At 40.5% G+C, this 21,424-nt stretch overlaps 1 protein-coding gene across 7 annotated transcripts in view; it reads left to right on the top strand.

The window, feature by feature from the left end:
* Nucleotides 1-21,424, top strand: part of LOC129354005 (glutamate receptor 1-like) — a 114,747-nt gene that overhangs the window by 44,755 nt on the left and 48,568 nt on the right. For all 7 annotated transcript variants that reach the window (XM_055023481.1, XM_055023477.1, XM_055023476.1 and 4 more), the window contains exon 4: nt 9,586-9,770. In XM_055023481.1, the coding sequence (XP_054879456.1) occupies nt 9,586-9,770 (185 nt within the window). The remainder of the gene's footprint in view (nt 1-9,585; nt 9,771-21,424) is intronic.

Genomic DNA, 21,424 nt, shown 5'->3' with positions numbered 1-21,424 from the left:
CCAAGAGAATAGCATCACTCTTTTGGACCATCCTGCATGTTCCCCGGATCTAAACCCAATTGAGAACATTTGGGGATGGATGGCAAGGGAAGTTTACAAAAATGGACATCAGTTCCAGACAGTGGATGCCCTTCGTGAAGCCATCTTCAACACTTGGAGCAACGTTCCCATTAGCCTCCTGGAAACACTGGCATCAAGCATACCTAAACGATTGTTTGAAGTCATCAACAAGAATGGTGGAGCTACTCATTACTGAGTCCTTTTTTTGATACTTTGATTTCTGTTTTGGGGGGTTTTCGGGTTTTTTTGAGATATGGTCTTAAACTTTTGATCAGGTGGAAAAAGTCATGTTTGAGAATAAATGCAGTTTTCAATTAATTCCCCGCTCAAAAGTTTTTGTCTTTTACGCTGATTTCTTCTTTTAACATTGTGAAGCTCTACTTAGAACCTTCTTAAGATCCAATAGTTCTAAATGCAAATTCTTGCAATTTTTTGACTGGTCTTAAGATTTTGATCAGGAGTGTATATATATATATATATATATATATATATATATATATATATATATATATATATATATATATATATATATTTTGGATATGATCCATATTGTCTTGGTAAAAAGACTTGTCATATAATCTTGAGGATTTACCCGGCTTTGAGGTGATGGATTTAGCTAATCTGGTGCAGCAGACCCCCTATAATACAACGAGTCTAATAAAACTGCTGGAACAACCGTACATGACACCGACTTTAGTCATTTTGAAGCTGGGTCAACAGAAGTAAACGGGCTGCATTTTCTTCCTGCCCTCCGTCTGTATTGTGTAACTTTGGTGCTACATCATCTGAAACCCAGTGATTACATACTGGAAAACTGCCTAGTACCTATTTTAGTTTTCGTATAAAACTAGCCGCTTTATTGTCACAACTTTTAAACATTAAATCTTTGATCAATGATGGCCTTAATGGACCAATGTATGATGTAGAGGTGAAACCAAAAGTGTTATTACAATTTGAACCATGATTATTTGAAGTCAAGAGCCAATGGGGGGGTGTAAGTGGTTCTGATTCACCATTTTTCTTATAGTTTTGAAGAAAATACTAAATCAACTATAAAGGAAACTGTAACATCTAAAATGAATATACATCAGATGCTAAAATGAAACCATATATGTGTGACTCGTCTGGTTTCATTTTCTTTTCCTTTTGTCCTTTTGAATCCAGGACAAATAAATGTGTTTTTGTGTGTCTGTGTGTTGGTGCAGGCAGAGAAAATTCACATCTGCAGTCTCATGCTTTATCACATTAATATATAAATGAACTCATACTCCTATTCTGACCTTTAATCAGCTCACAATCAGATGTAAAAAATATCAACTCTGACTCATCCCATAATCCTGTTACCATGGTTACATCCTTACACTATAAAAGCCTGTTTCCTTCCCAGCTCTGCTCAATTGATGCATCTTTTTTTTCTCTTTCTTCTTCCTTTTTGTTGCCTTTCTTGCGGTTGGCCCATCTTAAGGAGACATTTATTTTACAGCAGTGGGAAATCGTCAGAATTAAACGTACTAAAGATCCATGTTCAGAAGCCTTGATGTCGACACAGTTTTCATCATAATTTTGACAGATTTGAAACAAGATGTTAACACACATCTGTGTCAGACCCACACTTAACTTGTTTTTTCTGGCTGGCTTTAAATCAATCAAAAATGTCCCAGTTCAAGGTCAGCCAGGGCCACCAAAGTCTTTGATATTTGTTTAATTTAAGCATAGTAAAGACTTTTGTATTATTAGTTTTTTCAAATTTCGAAGTAAAAAAGGATTTAAGATCAGAAAGTGAGGGGCGTATTGTGGTATGCATTCAGTGCATTTCACAAAGCATTTCTTGATTGGACAGGAGGGGAATAATTTGACAGTTTTTCTGCTTTAGTTGTTACAAAATCTGACATTATTAATTGCTGATTGAAATGTTCTTTTTTGATGTTTTTGCCATCTGTCCTCTTGTTTTCCTCTTTGGATTTTTATGTTTTGAAAATACTGTATATTTAATTCCTGGTTTTGCTTGATTGACATTTGACATTGCTTATGAAGATGTCTGTGGGATTTCAGCATTTCAAAAATGTAATTAATGCCGTCACATTCTAGGACTTGATAAATTGGATTATCATAAGTTTCTTGTCTTTTAATACTATATATTATGTGTATATTAATGTGCACTGGGAATCTTTTTTGCATAATTCTCCTTAGAGCCTAAAATGTGTCATTTTTCACAGCCAAAACATGTTGAATCTTACCAGAGACATTATGTCCTCTTTCTGTTCTTTCTCTCCTTTTGGTGTATCGACCTCGTTTCACCTTTTTTTAATTGTCCAGAGAGCTGAAAGAGCTTTTGCATGTTCCTTTCTATCTAGAAGTCATTTCCTTCATTTTTATCTAACTGGTTGGGTTACAATGCCTTTGAGCAAGGCATTTAGTCCCCTGTGCAGGTTTAACAAGACAGCACAGACTCCTAGAAAACCAACAACCAGAAAAATAATATTTTGAGAAAAAAAAAATGGGAAGAGACAGCAGCTGAGGAATAAAGTGGAGAGCAGGAAGCGTCGACCCGAATGAACAAACCGCGGGTAATTGAACATAATTCGTTTTTTCTTCCCCTTCTGTGTGGTTGATGTAACTGCTGCTGCATCACTAGTCTAACAAACCTTCATACACACAACATGTTACACACACACTGTTACACACACATTACGCACCAGCAAACACGGTCAAAGTACTGCACTTTTTCTTCTGTTTGTGTGCAGGTTTAAGAAATGTAATTTTACCTTCATGTTTAATCAGACACTTCACAAAGACATTTATAAAACATTTTGTTTCGTTACCAACCTGGATGTCTGCAGGAGCTGGAATGGATTGACTGAAATGTAAATAAAAGGTGGAAGTCAGTCAGGATTGGATTTTTTAAAAAGTATTTTAATGAACTGTTTCTGCCTCTTTCATAGTCTTTTGATGTTTGTTGTTACCAACTAGCTATAACTTATGATGTGGTCAAAAGTACAATTTATGGTCCCTAAATTGACCAAAATATGATGAGACTCTTCATTGTTCTGCTGTCACATGGTTTCCTTGCTGTGTATGGTTGTGTTCTGAAAAATGCTCGTTACTGTAGAGGGTCTTTAAATTACAAAACTAAGGGGATTTTATTGAATATAAAGTCCAGTTCTTTCTTTGAAGTGTTACCCATCAGAATAGTTCTTGTGTTTTGTGATACTGAGGAGTTCACACTTTAGTCTCTTTCACATTTACAGATGATCTAGGAATAGACTTTCAGTGCTCTGAGTTGGTCCAACCAGAAAGTATGTCGAGCTTCACTTTACTTTTAGTTTCAAACATCTGGCATGGCGATGTCAGCAAATCTTTATATGTGAAGTCAGCATTGAATAGCAAGGGAATAGGCAGAACAAGAAGTGTATGCTATAGTGTAGATTAATCCAAGAGCATGTTGTCTCGTGAGGAAGTGTGAGAGGCATTAATGTTCAAGTTTAATTTGAAAAACTTAGAAAGTAAATTGTTATATGTTTGGTGTTGTCTTTGCTCTTTCTATTTGTTCTGTCTTTCCCGACATCGATTTTTTTGTCTTCATCCTGTTTTTTGCTATCCTTTTTTCTTACATCTTCCTCACTTTTCTTTTCCCCTTATACTTTATATTTATTGAAACAATAGAGCAAAAATGAAGCAATTTGGGATCTAGATGTAGATGAAGAGTCTAGACCTAAAGAGGAACGATCTAGAGCTATAGATCTAGAGTCAATGCACTGCTTCAGTTATTACAACTAAACCCGAAACCTGGGAGTAGTGATGGACTCAGACTTGAACCTTACGAGCCACATAAAGACGATTACAAAGTCGGCCTTCTATCACCTGAAGAACGTCTCCAGGATTAGAGGACTAATGTCTCAGCCAGATCTAGAGAAACTCATTCATGTGTTTATCTTTAGTCACATTGATTATTGTAACAGCGTCTTCACAGGCCTGTCCAACAAATCAATCCTCCAGCTGCAGCTGATCCAGAAGCTGCTGCTCCTGTTCTCACTAAAACCAGGAAGATAGAGACATAACAGCAGTTTTAAAGTCCCTCCACTGGCTCCCTGTAGCTCAAACAATAGACTTTAAAATACTGTTGTTAGTTTATAAATCACTGAACGGTTTAGCACCACAATACATTAACCCTGGTATTATGTTGAGAAATACTTTTATTTATGATGTTGCGAGTAATTTTGACCCGTGTTGTGTAATTCATCTCAAAACAGTCAAAAATGAAGTCAAACCAGTCAGAACTTTATTTTAGATTACATACACACTTATGAGAGATGAGAAGAGCAGATACACAACTTGAGCACTATATCATTGAACTGCTTATTTCAAATTTTCACTCTTCATGAACACTGTTTTTCATTGGCCTTGCCTCATTTTCTCTGTCAATGTCCAACATTTTCAATGTTCCCCACCTGATGGACAGAATGTGACAGTGTGCTTTCTGTGAATGTACTTCCTACATCTCACACAAGATGTTCTTGTTTTCCTGTCATCTTTGGAGGAACAGACTTGGCATCTTTTGCGGTTTTTTGCACCTGTATCGAAAGGTTCCATTGTAGGTTGGTCAGATGCTCTGCCCTGGACTTTTGCGATGATGGCTGCGGCTGCCAGGGACCGAGCTCCTTTTTAAAGTTTCTTTATTCTGAGTGCTGTGTTTATTTTTATGCTCTGTCGTCTTGGTCCGGGTGGCTGATGCACTGTCACTGTAGTGTTCTTGCTTTGCTGTCTCTAATTGAATGTTGTGCATTATCATTAACAGTTGGCAGGCAGGAAGAAGCCTCAGTAGTCACTTTCTGGACAGTAATGAGTAGCTGCCTTGTGGGGGAGAAGGGACGGTCCCCCTCGTTCCCCGCCTTTGAAACTCTAATCATTCCACTCAGTTTGTAAATTCTTGGTGTCAGAACACTTGATGATGAAGCTTTTAGTTCAAAGCATTATGTTGTCATTTAGCATAGCTTGATTTTTCCAAAAGTGTATCTTAATGCAAAGCTATGTGGTGCTGAAAGATAACTGCAGAAAGTTTCATTACTGGTTAAAAATCTTTGATTTTAAGAGGAATTCAATTTTTCAGCAAATTTCATCAAAAACTATCTTTAATTTTACTTAAACAATTACCTGGTCTAGTTTTTCAATCTATTGTGCAACAATTTTACCAAACCAATCTTGTGTACGTTCCAAAGAATATCATCAGTATCACAAAGTGAAGAAAGAGGTAATAACTTTAATTTTGAGTGTGAGCCAATATGATTATTAGATTTATACAGTAATCTGTCCAGAGGAAAGGGGGAAGTTGAAGCAATTTGAGTCAAGTTTTGAATGAAGTTGTTGAAAGACATAGAGAAAACTGAAATATGAAAAAAAAGGATTCTAAATCATTTTTTAAATAGTTTTTGCTGCTATTAGGCCTTTGCAGCAAAGTGCTGCGAAGGCCTTTTGTTTTAATACTGTTTATTATTCTTTCATCCAATAGAGGGAGCTTTTTGAGGGCTTTATCATATTCAAAAACTCATCAAATTTGGCGAAGGCCTTAAGCGTGTTTACAAATTTTGCACAAATCGCAAAAGAAATGGCTCAATAGCGCCACCTAGAAATTTTCAAAGGACCCTTTGCTATTCCCTTACTTCATCGTAGAGACATGAAATTTGGTACACTTGTAGAGCTCCCCAAGATGCTCAGAATTCACAATTAATGTCATAGTTCAAGTATCACCGGAAGTCGGCCATTTTGGATTGATGTTCCCATTTTAACCCCATTTTTGATGTTCTGACAAAATCTAACACCAATAGAACAATTGGTGTTAGATTTTTTTTATGAACTTAGAACATAACAAGGTTTAGTTAATGACAAACCTAAAGTGACCAATGCCAAAAAAAAACAAGCACTCATTTGATTGGGAGCAACGACTCATAATAATGGACAGCTGAATTATCTTCATCTTCCACTGTTTCATATTGAGCTTAGCAGCCATGAGAAATTAGGGAAAACCTCAAAGAAAATTGTGACTCATATTAAATATTTTTTTTAAGTAAATGATAAATTAGCTCATAAGGAAGATGTTAACAATGTTACAAATTGTTGTGTTGATTGTTACAGTCATACCGACACTATCTATTAAACCTTATTTACTTGTGTACTTGAGCAGAATGTATCTAACAATCTATGTTGTACACCCTGGGATCCAGTATCTGATTCTTTACTGCAATGGTTTGTCATTTTAATATCAGATTTATGTCAGATTTTGATCTGCCATCTATTCTGTAACATTCTGTTTGTAGCCGTGTTTGTATACAGAAGAAAAGAGAGAAGTTGTGATTGACTGGGTTTGATAGTATGAGCAGAAACAGATTGTGTTTCCATAATCAATCAATCAATCAATCAAATGTTATTTGTATAGCGCATTTCAGCAGCAAGACATTTCAAAGTGCTTTACATCATAAACACAAAGTCATGCATCATAGAATCAACAATACATTGTTACATATTACATTTCAAATACAATTCTAAACAGGTGTGTTTTTAGTTGAGATTTAAAGGAAGTCAGGGTTTCTGCTGTTTTCAGTTTTCTGGAAGTTTGTTCCAAATTTTTGGTGCATAGATGCTGAAAGCTGCTTCTCCTCTCTTGGTTCTGGTTCTGGGGATGCAGAGCAGAACCAGAACCAGAACCTGAGAGTCTGGAAGGTTGATACAACAACAGCAGATCTTTGATGTATTGTGGTGCTAAACCGTTCAGTGATTTATAAACTAACAACAGTATTTTAAAGTCTATTCTTTGAGCTACAGGGAGCCAGTGGAGGGACTTTAAAACTGCTTGTTATGTCTCTATCTTCCTGGTTTTAGTGAGAACAGGAGCAGCAGACATAAATGTCTGAGGAATGTTTTTATTGTTGCAGCCAGCGTCTCCAACTGCTAGACATATCTGGATCCTGTGACCTGTTGTAGCCTAATGAGAGACCCAGATGTCTCTCTTGGCAATATCATCCTTGTCTGACGTCACTAATATTTTTCTCCACAGTCTGATCAGTTTGATAAAAAAATTATCAGTTTTCTACTTACTGTGGTCAATATTAAAATGTTCTGTTGTTATTCAAGTGTAAAACAACTAATGAGCTGATACTGGATGGAGCTGTGGATATCTGTTTCCAAATAATCCCTTAACAAGAGTGAAGGCTGGTGTGTCTAGCTTTCACACTATTGTTTAAATTTATTTTCTTTTTTACTTTGTGTTTTTGGTATAAATTTATGCAGTTACTTATACATCGATTTAATGTCCAACTTTACTCCTTGTGTCACGTTGTTGATGAGCTTGTCCACCTGCTTACTTGCATCTCTTATTTTTTGCACAAGATTTTCTTGATTTTCATCTTATTTGTTATATTAAAACAGAAAAACTAAAGATTTTAATATACCCTACACGGCCTTAAATTAATTTGAGAGAAGCCTCCATTGCTGCTGATACTCTAAATGTGTTCAAGTGAATGTTTGTTTTTTTTTCCTTCATTGATCAGATGAGGAAGCAGAAAAGTTGAAAAACTTGGACTGACAGAACTTATTTGACAATTCTCATTTATTTATATTTCTCAGTAAGAGCTGACTTCCCGAATGAAAACAAAGCACGTCTGCTGCCCTTTAGTGTGAAGACGCTGCCTTCGAGAATTTCATTCAGGGTCAGCTGCAGCCTGAGGCACACGGCAAATATCACAAGTTGGTCTCCCTTTTTAAAAATGGAGGAGGAATTGCTCAGCATTCGGTTTAATGAGACATTCCCTACTCAGCTTCACATTTAAAAACTCTATGATATGTGAATAAACATATAAGGGTGAGAGCTGCCAACATGGTTACAAATGAAGACCATCAAAATATAACACCTGTACAACTCAGAACTAACAAGTTATAAAAACCAACACCATAAAAAGGACTGGCGATTTGTAAACTTTTCATTTATTAAAGATTTTTCATCAAGTCTTTAATATTCATTTTTTGCAAGTTGATTAAACTAAAGAAAGATTCTGATGAAGAAATTAAACATGCCCTCACCTTCCACCCTGCTGGCATGTAATTCAAAAATATGTTTGTTCTGGATTTCTTTCTTGATGATAATCCAGGCATGTTCCACTGGGAGACCAGGAGCTAAACCCAAAACCCAGTGGAGGGACTTTGTTGTGCAATACCTTGGGATCTGCCAAATGAGTTGGAGAATGTCACTAAAAAGAAAATGTCATATTTTTCTTCCTGGAACTTCAAGCCCTGTGAGTCTTTCTGGGATAAGCAGAAGAAAATAGATGGATGGAGGAATGTTATCAGAACAGTTTTTACTTAAATTCTTCAGATCCACATCAAAGCAAAAGAATGTGATTATATAACAATATGAAAAACTGAAATCTGTGAATCCAAAAGTCAGTAAATCTTTGAAGTCAAATGCTCATAATTAATTTAATACATTTCATGATGAATGTTTTTACTCTGAAGTACTACTTGGGTTGTTTTACGCTGTGTATTAAGATTCCCAACCTGAGAATATTCAAAAAGAAAATCAACCAACATAAACCAGCCTTTATGTAAAAAGCACTTTTTATAGATAATGAAAACAATGTTTCCATAAATAACAAAAACAGAACCCAAGCAAGCTAACAATAACAGATCAAAAACAATACTAAACTAAACAAGGATGCACATGGAATGTAAATGAAAAAATAAACCGAAGTTATCACAGGTGACCTTGGTTTGAAGGACTTTTCTCAATGAACATAATAAAATGAACATGACTGAGCAATAACTTTGATTTACCATTTCAATAATGGCTCTGGCAGATGAGATAATTAACACTAAGACTGGAGCTTATGAGACTGAGCTAAAAATTGCAGGTTCAAACTAAATTAGAAAGTTTAAATTACATTAAGGTTACACACACTGCGATGGACTGGCAACCAGTCCAGGGTGACCCCCACCTCTCGCCTGTTGACAGCTGGATATAGGATGGTGGATGGATGGATGGATGGATGGATGGATGGATGGATGATGGATGGATGGATGGATGGATGGATGGATGATGGATGGATGGATGGATGGATGGATGGATGGATGGATGGATGGATGGATGGATGATGGATGGATGGATGGATGGAGGATGGATGTTACACACAGTTGGAAAGCAAGATTCTTGGATTTGTTGGTTTTCTAGAGAACCTCCTGATGCTTCTTCGAGAGACAGTTGAATATCATTTGCAAAGAAATTATGTCATTCTGAAACAAACAGACCAATGAGGAATTTGCAGATACCAGAGGATCAGAAGACCAGAGGCTGATTTGTGGGACACACCACAAGTAATTTGAGAGACTGATGATATAAAGAGGGGAATCATTTTAAATGTTTGTTTTTTATAGCATACATTATAAGGCACCAAGTTTCAGTCAAGAAATCTATTCTGCATGTAAAGTTCTTTGAACCCTTTTACTATTTGCAGGTGAATTGATTAATTTAGTCTTTTTCAGGTCTGACAGTGCTGCAGAGGATCCTTGATACAGCAGCAGAGCGCAGTTGGCAGGTTACTTCCGCTAACTTGGACACCATGACAGAAAAGACCTTCATCAAACTCCTGGCCGATCTTGACTACAAGGAGGACTTTCATATCATCATTGACTGTGAACTGGAACGATTGAACAACATCCTCAACCTGGTAAAAGCCTCACTGATTAACACATTTTTTTCTATCAGATTAAAACTAAAAGCAAGTATTTGTCAATGTAATTTTGATGTACGTTAAAAGTTTTGCTCTGCAGGGTTAAAACCAACAATTGGTTTACTTGTGGCTTGATGTAATTTCAAGTTTGAACCCTTCATCTGATTGCTGTTTACTGCGAAACTTTGGAATAAACCTTTGTAATGTCATGTAAAGGTATTTGTTCATTTATCAGAAGTTCGCTATAGATTATATTAACACCTTAGCATCCATGAATAATACATGTGAAAGGGAGAGGACAACATAACAGCTCCCAGAGAAGCAAACAGAATGCAAAGAGCTAGTAGAACAAGAATATCTGCCATTACACAGAATTAAAATGCATAATTTTCTTAAACAATTTCTCCAAAAAGCACTTTGTCTAGCGTATGTGGTGAAGGACATGAATTCATGGAAAGGCAATGGTCCCATTGGCTAAAAACTGAAAATGCATGTTTGTTTTCAATCATGTTGAAAACAAGAGTAACTCAGTTGAAAACATAACTAAAATTAAAGCTGCAAGCAGCCTCGAACGGCCCTCGCAGCCAAGCGCCGCTCCGGCCTATTGCCACCGCGGGGTACTAGCAACCGTCGCCTCACGTCAGCCACCACAGAAGCTCTCACGCAGTTTTCAGCTCCTCCGCCCGCACCGCGGAAGCTGTTGCTCAGTTTCCATCAACGCTGGCCACGTGCTAACACAGAAGTTGTTGCACAGTTTCCGCGCCCGTCCACCAGGCGGTACGCACTGATGCGTTCGGAGGCGCTCCTTGACGATGCAAAAAATGTGGTGCAGATTCATTGGTTTAGCGAGGAAATATAGCTGGCGGATTAATGTAGGACGCGCAGTGGAGTCAAAATATATTTCAATGCTGTTGTTCTCTTTAGAGGTCAACAAAGGTCATACGTATCCAATTTGGCGTCAGTCGGATGATCCACGTGTCATTTACAGCCGATCATATGCACATGGCGAAGTACTACTGTTCGTCATTTTTCATCATCTTCAGCTGTGTTTCTAAAGCACTCTATTTCATTGTTAGAGTAACTTACTCAGAGTGGCGAATTACTGAAATGGTTTGTAAGAAGTAAGAAAACGCTACATTTACTGCATGATTTAATTCAACAAAAATTATCTGAGACATTTCTATCCTTTTAGAAATTTCATGGCAACGCTCTTACAAATTTTCACGCCCATCCGCCCGTGGATCTGTTTCTCATTGGTGGAGGAACACTGACACCTACTGGCGAAATACTGATATTGTTCTTCATCCTGTTTATCTGCTGTTTCATTTGTGGAGCAATACTGACCCCAAGTGGCAAATTACCGAAATGGTTTATAAACTGCAAAAATGGGATGAAAATCTGAACTTCAATCAAAAATGGCCGACTTCCTCTGGGGTTTAGACCATGGCTCCAAGAGACTTTTTTGTAAGTCCTGACATGGTACACATGTGTACAAAGTTTCGTAATTGTAGGTTAAAGCATGGCTTGGGGCTGATCATCATTTAGAATTTTCTAGGGGGCGCTATAGAGAAATTAGGCCACACCCTACAAATATTGTGATGGATTCCTGTTGGGGAGTGGATGAAGATCCATCCTTGTGAGTTTGGAGCAGCTGCGCCCAAAAATGTGGAATTGAGAGCCAAACGTATGGCAATGGCGTTACAGGTGACTTCGCCACGCCGCCACGTCCACCTGCTCCATCGTAGCTGGTAGGGATTAGAATCCTCAATACACCAACATGTCTTCTGTGTCTGGGCACAGTTTCATGTTGATGAGGTCAAAGGGGTCAGATAGCGACCATTGACAGTAAAACATGACACTTCCTTTTCTCAGGGGGCGTGGCCTAAGTGATGTCATCCTTCGACCATAGGGTATTGTAGGACACCGATGATGATCAATCACAGAAACTTTGGTGCCTCTGTGAGTTTCTGTGTAGGAGATATAGCAGTTTATGTTTTTATGGCGTGTAGGTGAACTTTGACCCCTGCTAACCCCCTTTCAGCATTCTCAAAAACTCACCGTTTTGATAACTTCAGATGGGACATGCCTTATTAACGGACTGACCGAGTTTGAAGCCGATCAATCGAAATCCCTAGGAGGAGTTTGATCAAATAGGAAGGCTGTAAACGGCAAAAATGGGGTCAAAATCTGAACTTCAATCTAAAATGGCCGTCTTCCTGTGGGGTTTCGACCATGGCTCCAAGAGACTTTTTGTAAGTCCTGACAAGGTACACATGTGTACAACGTTTCGTAATTGTAGGTTAAAGCATGGCTTGGGGCTGATCATTTAAAGTTTTCTAGGGGGCGCTATAGAGAAATTAGGCCACGCCCACCAAACATTGTGATGGATTCCTGTAGGGGAGTAGATCAGGGACCATCCTTGTGAGTTTGGAGCAGCTGGGCCTGAAAATGTGGAATTGAGAGTCAAACGTATGGCGATGGCGTTACAGGTCACTTCGCCACGCCGCCACGCCCACCTGCTCCATCAAAGCTGGTCGGGGTTGGAATCCTCAACACACCAACATGTTCTCTGTGTCTGGGCACAGTTTCATGTTGATGAGGTCAAAGGGGTCAGATAGCGACCATTCTCAGTAAAACATGACACTTCCTGTTCTCAGGGGGCGTGGTCTAAGTGATGTCATCATTCGACCATAGGGTATTGTAGGGCAGCCAATGATGATTAATCACAGTAACTCTGGTTCCTCTGTGAGTTTCTGTGTAGGAGATATAGCAGTTTATTTTTTTTATGGCGAGTAGGTGAACTTTGACCCCTGCTAACCCCCCTTCAGCATACTCAAAAACTCACAGTTTTGATAACTTTAGATGGGACATGCCTTATGAACAGACTGACCGAGTTTGAAGCCCATCAATCGAAATCCCTAGGAGGAGTTCGATCAAATACGAAGGCTGTAAACGGCAAAAATGGCCTCAAAATTGGACCTTCAATCCAAAATGGCCGACTTCCTGTGATACTTGCACTATGACATTAATTGTAAATTTTGAGCGTCCTGGTGAGCTCTACAAGTGTACCAAATTTCATGTCTCTAGGATAAAGTAAGTGAATAGCAAAGGGTCCTTTGAAAATTTCTAGGTGGCGCTATTGAGCCATTTCTTGTGGGATTTTTGTGATGACCTTAAAATCAAAATTTTTAAACAGGCTTAAGGCCTCCGCCAAGTTTGGTGAGTTTTCCAATATGATAAGGCCCCCAAAAAGCCCCCCAAAGAGGTGGGAAGAAAAATAATAATAATAATTAAAGCTGCAAGCAGCCTCGAACGGCCCTCGCAGCCAAGCGCCGCTCCGGCCTATTGCCACCGCGGGGTACGAGCAACCGCCGCCTCACGCCAGCCACACAGAAGCTCTCATGCAGTTTTCAGCGCCTCCGCCCACACCGCGGAAGCTGTTGCTCAGTTTCCATCAACGCTGCGCACGTGCTAAGACAGAAGTTGTTGCGCAGTTTCCGCGCCCGTCCACCAGGCAGTACGCATTGATGCGTTCTGCGGCTATCCTTCACGATGCAAAAAAATGTGGTATAGATTCATTGGTTTAGCGAGGATATATAGCTGGCGGATTAATGTAGGTGCGCAATGGAGTCAAAATACATTTCAATGCTGTTTGCTCTTTAGAGGTCAACAAAGGTCATACGTATCCAATTTGGCGCCAGTCCGATGATCCACGTGTCATTTAGAGCCGATCATATGTACGTGGCGAAGAACTGCAGTTCGTCATTTCTACACCCCATTGCGGTTCGGTCAGCAGCCAGCATTCATAGAGTTAATCATGTTATCGTTTTTAGTCAGTATTCACATGATGAAACCCATATAAATTATAGAATAACAGTAAAACATACAGCAGAAAAAACATGACTGCCTCTTAAAAGTGGGCGGGGCTACAGTGAGGTCATCAAGTGACCATGGAAATGTGTTCAGGGCTGTTCTCTAGAAAGACAGAGGAAGTGTGATGATGCAGCTGTGATCTTGCATTTGGAAGTCATTTAATGTTGATGTTTCATGGTAAATAGTGAAAGTTTTACACTAAGCCACACCCACATGCTTGATGTTAACTACAACTGAGATCTAAATGCAGTGCAACTTTGACGTTATCGTGAAATGAGTCAGGAAAATGGTGAAGGTTAAGATGTATCAGTTTAATAAACCGCACTGTTCAGTAATAAACCAATGGCAATGCACATTAAGAGAGCACAGTTAACTTTCAGCACATTAGAACAATAGCACAGGCTCAATCCCACCCATTAATTAGGTATTAATCACAGGAAGTGCTGCAACTAAATATTACAACCCCAATGGATCGGTAAAAGATACTTAGCATTTTCTCCGAACTCTTTCAAACAACATTTTAAACATCTTCTATACATAATAACAAATAACTCTGAATGTATGAAACTGGATGTATCAAACACACTATTCAGTTTATTGAATTAGTAAACGCTTCGTTAGCATTAAAAACGTTGCAGGCCTCAGGCATTGGGTTAGCATCCTCCTCAGAATAACTGTTCCAAACATGACGGCTTCCAGAACCAGCAGGAAGGAATAAATTACTCACCGCACCGCGAGTTACGACTGTTTAAACGAACAGCAATGGGCTCTTTGCACCTGCCGCGCTGACGTCACAACTGTATACCCAAATGCGGCTCTTTTTTCCACTTTCAGAAACTATGACTGCTATAAAAGACAAAGTCGTACTTAAGACACAAATAAAACAATACTATGTACTTTGTTTAAGTTTTCATGGATTTCCAAGCCATCCTCAATTAAGACAGCTTGTAAATATTCGTTGCTACAAGTTAAAGCTACCACTTGAAGCTAACGCGTACACACCGCTCTAAACACCGTCTTAATGAGCCATTCACAACAAGCATGCAAAAGTAATAAAACGAAATAACACAGAAACCTTAAGCAACACGGCCATATTTTTCTAAAAGTAATAACTCTGAATCTGAACACTCAGCTGAACTAGAACTCCGATACCAGAGTAAGCTCTGTGCTCGTTTTTCTTCGTCATACTTCAAGCAAAAAGTCTGAACTGTAATCTGCCCCCCCCCTCCCGCTGCTTTATTGTCGTTAACAATAAACACACGTAATATGCTGGAAAATAAGGCACAGTGTCCGTTAGAATGGCTGAGAAATCTTTAGATAATTAAATAGCAGATTTTTCCTAGAAAGCTAGCAGGCTTGTGCTAGCAGTTTTAAAGAAAATAAAACTCACCTTCATATCTGTGAATGTATAACGAGGCGAACATCTTAAAACCTTTCTTTGCCTTACTTGTTGGGGTTTCGGATCGATGTACATTATTAATTGTTACCTTGGCAAAACATTTCAGCCGTTTTTCCCGAACGTGTAACCTGAGGTGCAAAGAGCCCATTAAACTTCTCCAACTCCGGTCCAACAGAGACTTCTTGCTCAAAAGCGTGGTTCGGATTTGCAACTCCAAAATCCAAGCAAAATGTTGAGCATAGTCCAGTTCTGTGGCTCCAAAAAGCAGGCAAAATGTTCAGGAAAACGTCGCAGCTCCAGCTGTCGCCGGCTGACTGTTATTACGTAGCGTCTCTGTTTTCTCATTGATGGAGTACCACTGCCTCCTGCTGGTGCAATACTGGTATTGCACTAGCAGTACCAGTACTTCGCCACAAGGTGCCAGCGGTACTCCATCAACACTGACCCCAGTGTGTTCTTACTTCGCTGTGTGTTAAGTTTTGCTGAATGACTTTGTTTGTATTATATCTAGCAAAAATGAATGAATGTTTGTACTTTAACCCACAAAATAAACTTATATATATATAAAAAGTTATAATAATGTATATTTAAATAATTAATAACAACATAACCTATGGGCTGCTGTTTTCTAGGGGGCGCTATAGAGAAATTAGGCCACGCCCTACAAATATTGTGATGGATTCCAGTCGGGAGTGGATAAATATTCATCCTTGTGAGTTTGCAGCAGCTGAGCCCGAAAATGTGGTATTGAGAGCCAAACGTATGGTGATGGGGTTACAGGTAACTTCGCCACGCCGCCATGCCCACCTGCTATCGAAGCTGGTCGGGGTTGGAATCCTCAATACACCAACATGTCTTCTGTGTCTGGGCACAGTTTCATTTGATGAGGTCAAAGGGGTCAGATAGCGAACATTCACAGTAAAACATTACACTTCCTGTTCTCAGGGGGCGTGGCCTAAGTGATGTCATCATTCGACCATAGGGTATTGTAGGATACCCGATGATGATCAATCACTCAAACTTTGGTGCCTCTGTGAGTTTCTGTGTAGGAGATATAGCAGTTTATTTTTTTGCGGCGAGTAGGTGAACTTTGACCCCTGCTAACCCCCCTTCAGCATACTCAAAAACTCACCGTTTAGATAACTTTAGATGAGACATGCCTTATGAACAGACTGACCGAGTTTGAAGCCGATCAATCAAAATCCCTAGGAGGAGATAGATCAAATATGAAGGCTGTAAACGGCAAAATGGAGTAAAAAACCGAACTTGAATCCAAAATGGCCGACTTCCTGTGGGGTTTAGACCATGGCTCCAAGAGACTTTTTTGTATGTCCTGACAAGGTACACATGTGTACAAAGTTTCGTATTTGTAGGTTAAAGCATGGCTTGGGGCTGATCATTTAAAGTTTTCTAGGGGGCGCTATAGAGAAATTAGGCCACGCCCACCAAATATTGTGATGGATTCCTGTCGGGGAGTGGATGAAGATCCATCCTTGTGAGTTTGCAGCAGCTGGGCCTGAAAATGTGGAATTTAGAGCCAAACGTATGGCGATGGCGTTACAGGTCACTTCGCCACGCCACCACGCCCACCTGCTCCATCGTAGCTGGTCGGGGTTGGAATCCTCAATACACCAACATGTTTTCTGTGTCTGGGCACAGTTTCAGGTTGATGAGGTCAAAGGGGTCAGATAGCGACCGTTGACAGTAAAACATGACACTTCCTGTTCTCAGGGGGCGTGGCCTAAGTGATGTCATCATTCGACCATAGGGTATTGTAGTAGACCCGATGATGATCAACAACAGTAATTTTGGTGCCTGTGTGAGTTTCTGTGTAGGAGATATAACAGTTATTTTTTTACGGCGAGTAGGTGAACTTTGACCCCTGCTAACCCCCCTTCAGCATACTCAAAAACTCACCGTTTAGATAACTTTAGATGGGACATGCCTTATGAACAGACTGACCGAGTTTGAAGCCGATCAATCAAAATCCCTAGGAGGAGATAGATCAAATATGAAGGCTGTAAACGGCAAAAATGGGCTCAAAATCCGAACTTCTATCCAAAATGGCCGACTTCCTGTGATACTTGCACTATGACATTAATTGTAAATTTTGAGCGTCTTGGGGAGCTCTACAAGTGTACCAAATTTCATGTCTCTAGGATAAAGTAAGTGAATAGCAAAGGGTCCTTTGAAAATTTCAAGGTGGCGCTCTTGAGCCGTTTCTTGTGCGATTTTTGCAATGACCTTAAAATACAAAATTTTGAAACTCCCTTTATGCGTCCGCCAAGTTTGGTGAGTTTTTGAATAGGATAAAGCCCTCAAAAAGCCAATTCATTTGGGTGGAAGAATAATAAGAATTAAAGCTGCAAGCAGCCTCGAACGGCCCTCGCAGCCAAGCGCCGCTCCGGCCTATTGCCACCGCGGGTACTAGCAACCGGCGCCTCACGCCAGCCACCACAGAAGCTCTCACGCAGTTTTCAGCTCTTCCGCCCGCACCGCGGAAGCTGTTGCTCAGTTTCCATCAACGCTGGCCACGTGCTAACACAGAAGTTGTTGCGCAGTTTCCGCGCCCGTCCACCAGGCGGTACGCACTGATGCGTTCGGAAGCGCTCCTTGACGATGCAAAAAATGTGTTGCAGATTCATTGGTTTAGCGAGGAAATATAGCTGGCGGATTAATGTAGGACGCGCAGTGGAGTCAAAATATATTTCAATGCTGTTGTTCTCTTTAGAGGTCAACAAAGGTCATACGTATCCAATTTGGCGTCAGTCGGATGATCCACGTGTCATTTACAGCCGATCATATGCACATGGCGAAGTACTACTGTTCGTCATTTTTCATCATTTTCAGCTGTGTTTCTAAAGCACTCTATTTCATTGTTGGAGTAATACTTACTCAGAGTGGCGAATTACTGAAATGGTTTGTAAGAAGTAAGAAAACGCTACATTTACTGCATGATTTAATTCAACAAAAATTATCTGAGACATTTCTATCCTTTTAGAAATGTCATGGCAACACACTCACAAAGTTTTCACGCCCATCCGCCCGTGGATCTGTTTATCATCGGTGGAGGAACACTGACACCTACTGGCGAAATACTGATATTGTTTCTTCATCCTGATTATCTGCTGTTTCATTTGTGGAGCAATACTGACCCCAAGTGGCGAATTACTGAATGGTTTATAAACGGCAAAAATGGGATCAAAATCTGAACTTCAATCTAAAATGGCCGACTTCCTCTGGGGTTTAGACCATGGCTCCAAGAGACTTTTTTGTAAGTCCTGACATGGTACACATGTGTACAAAGTTTCGTAATTGTAGGTTAAAGCATGGCTTGGGGCTGATCATTTTAAATTTTCTAGGGGGCGCTATAGAGAAATTGGGCCACACCCTACAAATATTGTGATGGATTCCTGTCGGGGAGTGGATGAAGATCCATCCTTGTGAGGTTGGAGCAGCTGCGCCCAAAAATGTGGAATTGAGAGCCAAACGTATGGCGATGGCGTTACAGGACACTTCGCCACGCCGCCACGCCCAGCTGCTCCATCGTAGCTGGTCGGGATTAGAATCCTCAACACACCAACATGGCTTCTGTGTCTGGGCACAGTTTCATGTTGATGAGGTCAAAGGGGTCAGATAGCGACCTTTCACAGTAAAACATTACACTTCCTGTTCTCAGGGGGCGTGGCCTAAATGATGTCATCATTCGACCATACGGTATTGTAGGACACCCGATGATGATCAATCACAGTAACTTTGGTGCCTCTGTGAGTTTCTGTGTAGGAAATATAGCAGTTTATGTTTTATGGCGAGTAGGTGAACTTTGACCCCTGCTAACCCTCCTTCAGCATTCTCAAAAACTCACCGTTTTGATAACTTTAGATGGGACATGCCTTATGAACAGACTGACCGAGTTTCAAGCCGATCAATCGAAATCCCTAGGAGGAGTTCGATCAAATACGGAGGCTGTAAACGGCAAAAATGGGGTCAAAATCTGAACTTCAATCTAAAATGGCCGACTTCCTGTGGGGTTTAGACCATGGCTCCAAGAGACTTTTTTGTAAGTCCTGACATGATACACATGTGTACAAAGTTTCGTATTTGTAGGTTAAAGCATGGCTTGGGGCTGATCATTTAAAGTTTTCTAGGGGGCGCTATAGAGAAATTAGGCCACGCACACCAAATATTGTGATGGATTCCTGTCGGGGAGTGGATGAGGATCCATCTTTGTGAGTTTGGAGCAGCTGGGCCTGAAAATGGGGAATTGAGAGCCAAACGTATGGCGATGGCGTTAGAGGTCACTTCGCCACGCCGCCACGCCCACCTGCTCCATCGAATCTGGTCGGGGTTGGAATCCTCAATACACCAACATGTCTTCTGTGTCTGGGCACAGTTTCATGTTGATGAGGTCAAAGGGGTCAGATAGCGACCATCCACAGTAAAACATTACACTTCCTGTTCTCATGGGGCGTGGCCTAAGTGATGTCATCATTCGACCATAGGGTATTGTAGGACACCCGATGATGATCAATCACAGAAACTTTGGTGCCTCTGTGAGTTTCTGTGTAGGAGATATAGCAGTTTTTTTTTATGGCGAGTAGGTGAACTTTGACCCCTGCTAACCCCCCTTCAGCATTCTCAAAAACTCACAGTTTTGATAACTTTAGATGAGACATGCCTTCTGAACAGACTGACCGAGTTTGAAGCCGATCAATCGAAATCCCTAGGAGGAGTTCGATCAAATACGGAGGCTGTAAACGGCAAAAATGGCCTCAAAATTGGACCTTCAATCCAAAATGGCTGACTTCCTGTGATACTTGCACTATGACATTAATTGTAAATTTTGAGCGTCCTGGGGAGCTCTACAAGTGTACCAAATTTCATGTCTCTAGGATAAAGTAAGTGAATAGCAAAGGGTCCTTTGAAAATTTCTAGGTGGCGCTATTGAGCCATTTCTTGTGGAATTTTTGTGATGACTTTAAAATACGTAAATTTTAAACAGGCTTAAGGCCTCCGCCAAGTTTGGTGAGTTTTTGAATATGATAAAGCCCCCAAAAAGCCAATTCATTTGGAGGGAGAATCATAATAATAATAATAATAAACAATAGGAAAACAATAGGCCTTCGCAGCGCTTAGCTGCTCGGGCCTAATAAGAAACAGTAGGAAAACAATAGGCCTTCGCAGCGCTTAGCTGCTCGGGCCTAATAATAATAATAATAATAATAATAAACAGTACAGATACAATAGGCCTTCGCAGCGCTTAGCTGCTCGGGCCTAAATAGAGACACTCCATTAAATTGTATTTTAATTATGATAATCAACACATTAAGGATAAAATATTAATGACATTTTTGGATGATACTGACCAGATATACAGTCATAATACAAATCAATTACAAAGAATCATAATAAAACTGTTGTGATCTTTAAGTTCTGAAATGACTTTACCTTAATGAACGTCCATTCTAGAAAAACTTGCAACACAGTTCACTCTATTATTTAAGTTCATCTCTTGGTGTTTAAATAATAATAAATGATGAAAGTAGCAACCAGGTTCTTCTAATTTTGATGTGGCAGCTCCTCCTCAGGCTGCCACCTTATTGTGATGAAGTGGTTTGATCCTAGGAGCTATGCTGTCTGGGGCTTCATGCCCCTGGTAGGGTCACCCAAGGCAGACAGGTCCTAGATGAGGGACCAGACAGAATGTAGCCCGAAGACCTTGCTGATGAATAAGAAGATTGGATTTTATGTTCCCTCGCCCGGATGTGGGTCTCCGGGGCCCCACCCTGGAGCCAGGCCTGGAGGTGGGGCACGATGGCGAAGGCCTGGTGGCCGGGCTTTGCCCGAAGAGGAAACATGGCTCCCTCCCTCCTCCCATGGGTCCACCACCTATGAGAGGAGCCAAAGGGGTCAGGTGCAGTGTGTGATGGGTGGTGGCCGAGGGAGATTACCCACCCTTTTTGGACTCCTTAGAGGAGGTACTGGAGAGTGCCCCTGCTGGGGACTCCCTCATTCTGCTGGGGGACTTCAACGCTCATGTGGGCAATGACAATGAGACCTGGAGGGGCATGGTTGGGATCTGAACTCGAGTGGTGTTTGGTTGTTGGACTTCTGTGCTCGTCACGGATTGTCCATAACGAACACCATGTTCAGGCATAAGGGTGTCAATATGTGCACTTGGCACCAGGATACCTTAAGCTGCAATTCGATGATCGATTTTGTCATCGTTTCATCAGATCTGCAGCCGTATGTCTTGGACACTCGGGTGAAGAGAGGTGCAGAGCTGTCCACCCACTAAGACGTGGTGGTGAGTAGGCAACGGTGGGGGGGGGAGGATACCGGTCAGAGCTGGTAGGCCCAAATGTGTTGTGAGGGTCTG

This window comes from Poeciliopsis prolifica, unplaced genomic scaffold (genome assembly GCF_027474105.1).
Source record: "Poeciliopsis prolifica strain line A6 unplaced genomic scaffold, Auburn_PproV2 SCAFFOLD101, whole genome shotgun sequence".
Lineage (NCBI taxonomy): Eukaryota > Metazoa > Chordata > Actinopteri > Cyprinodontiformes > Poeciliidae > Poeciliopsis > Poeciliopsis prolifica.
The sequence above is the reverse complement of the archived record's forward strand: the minus strand, read 5'-3'. Positions and strand labels throughout refer to the sequence as shown.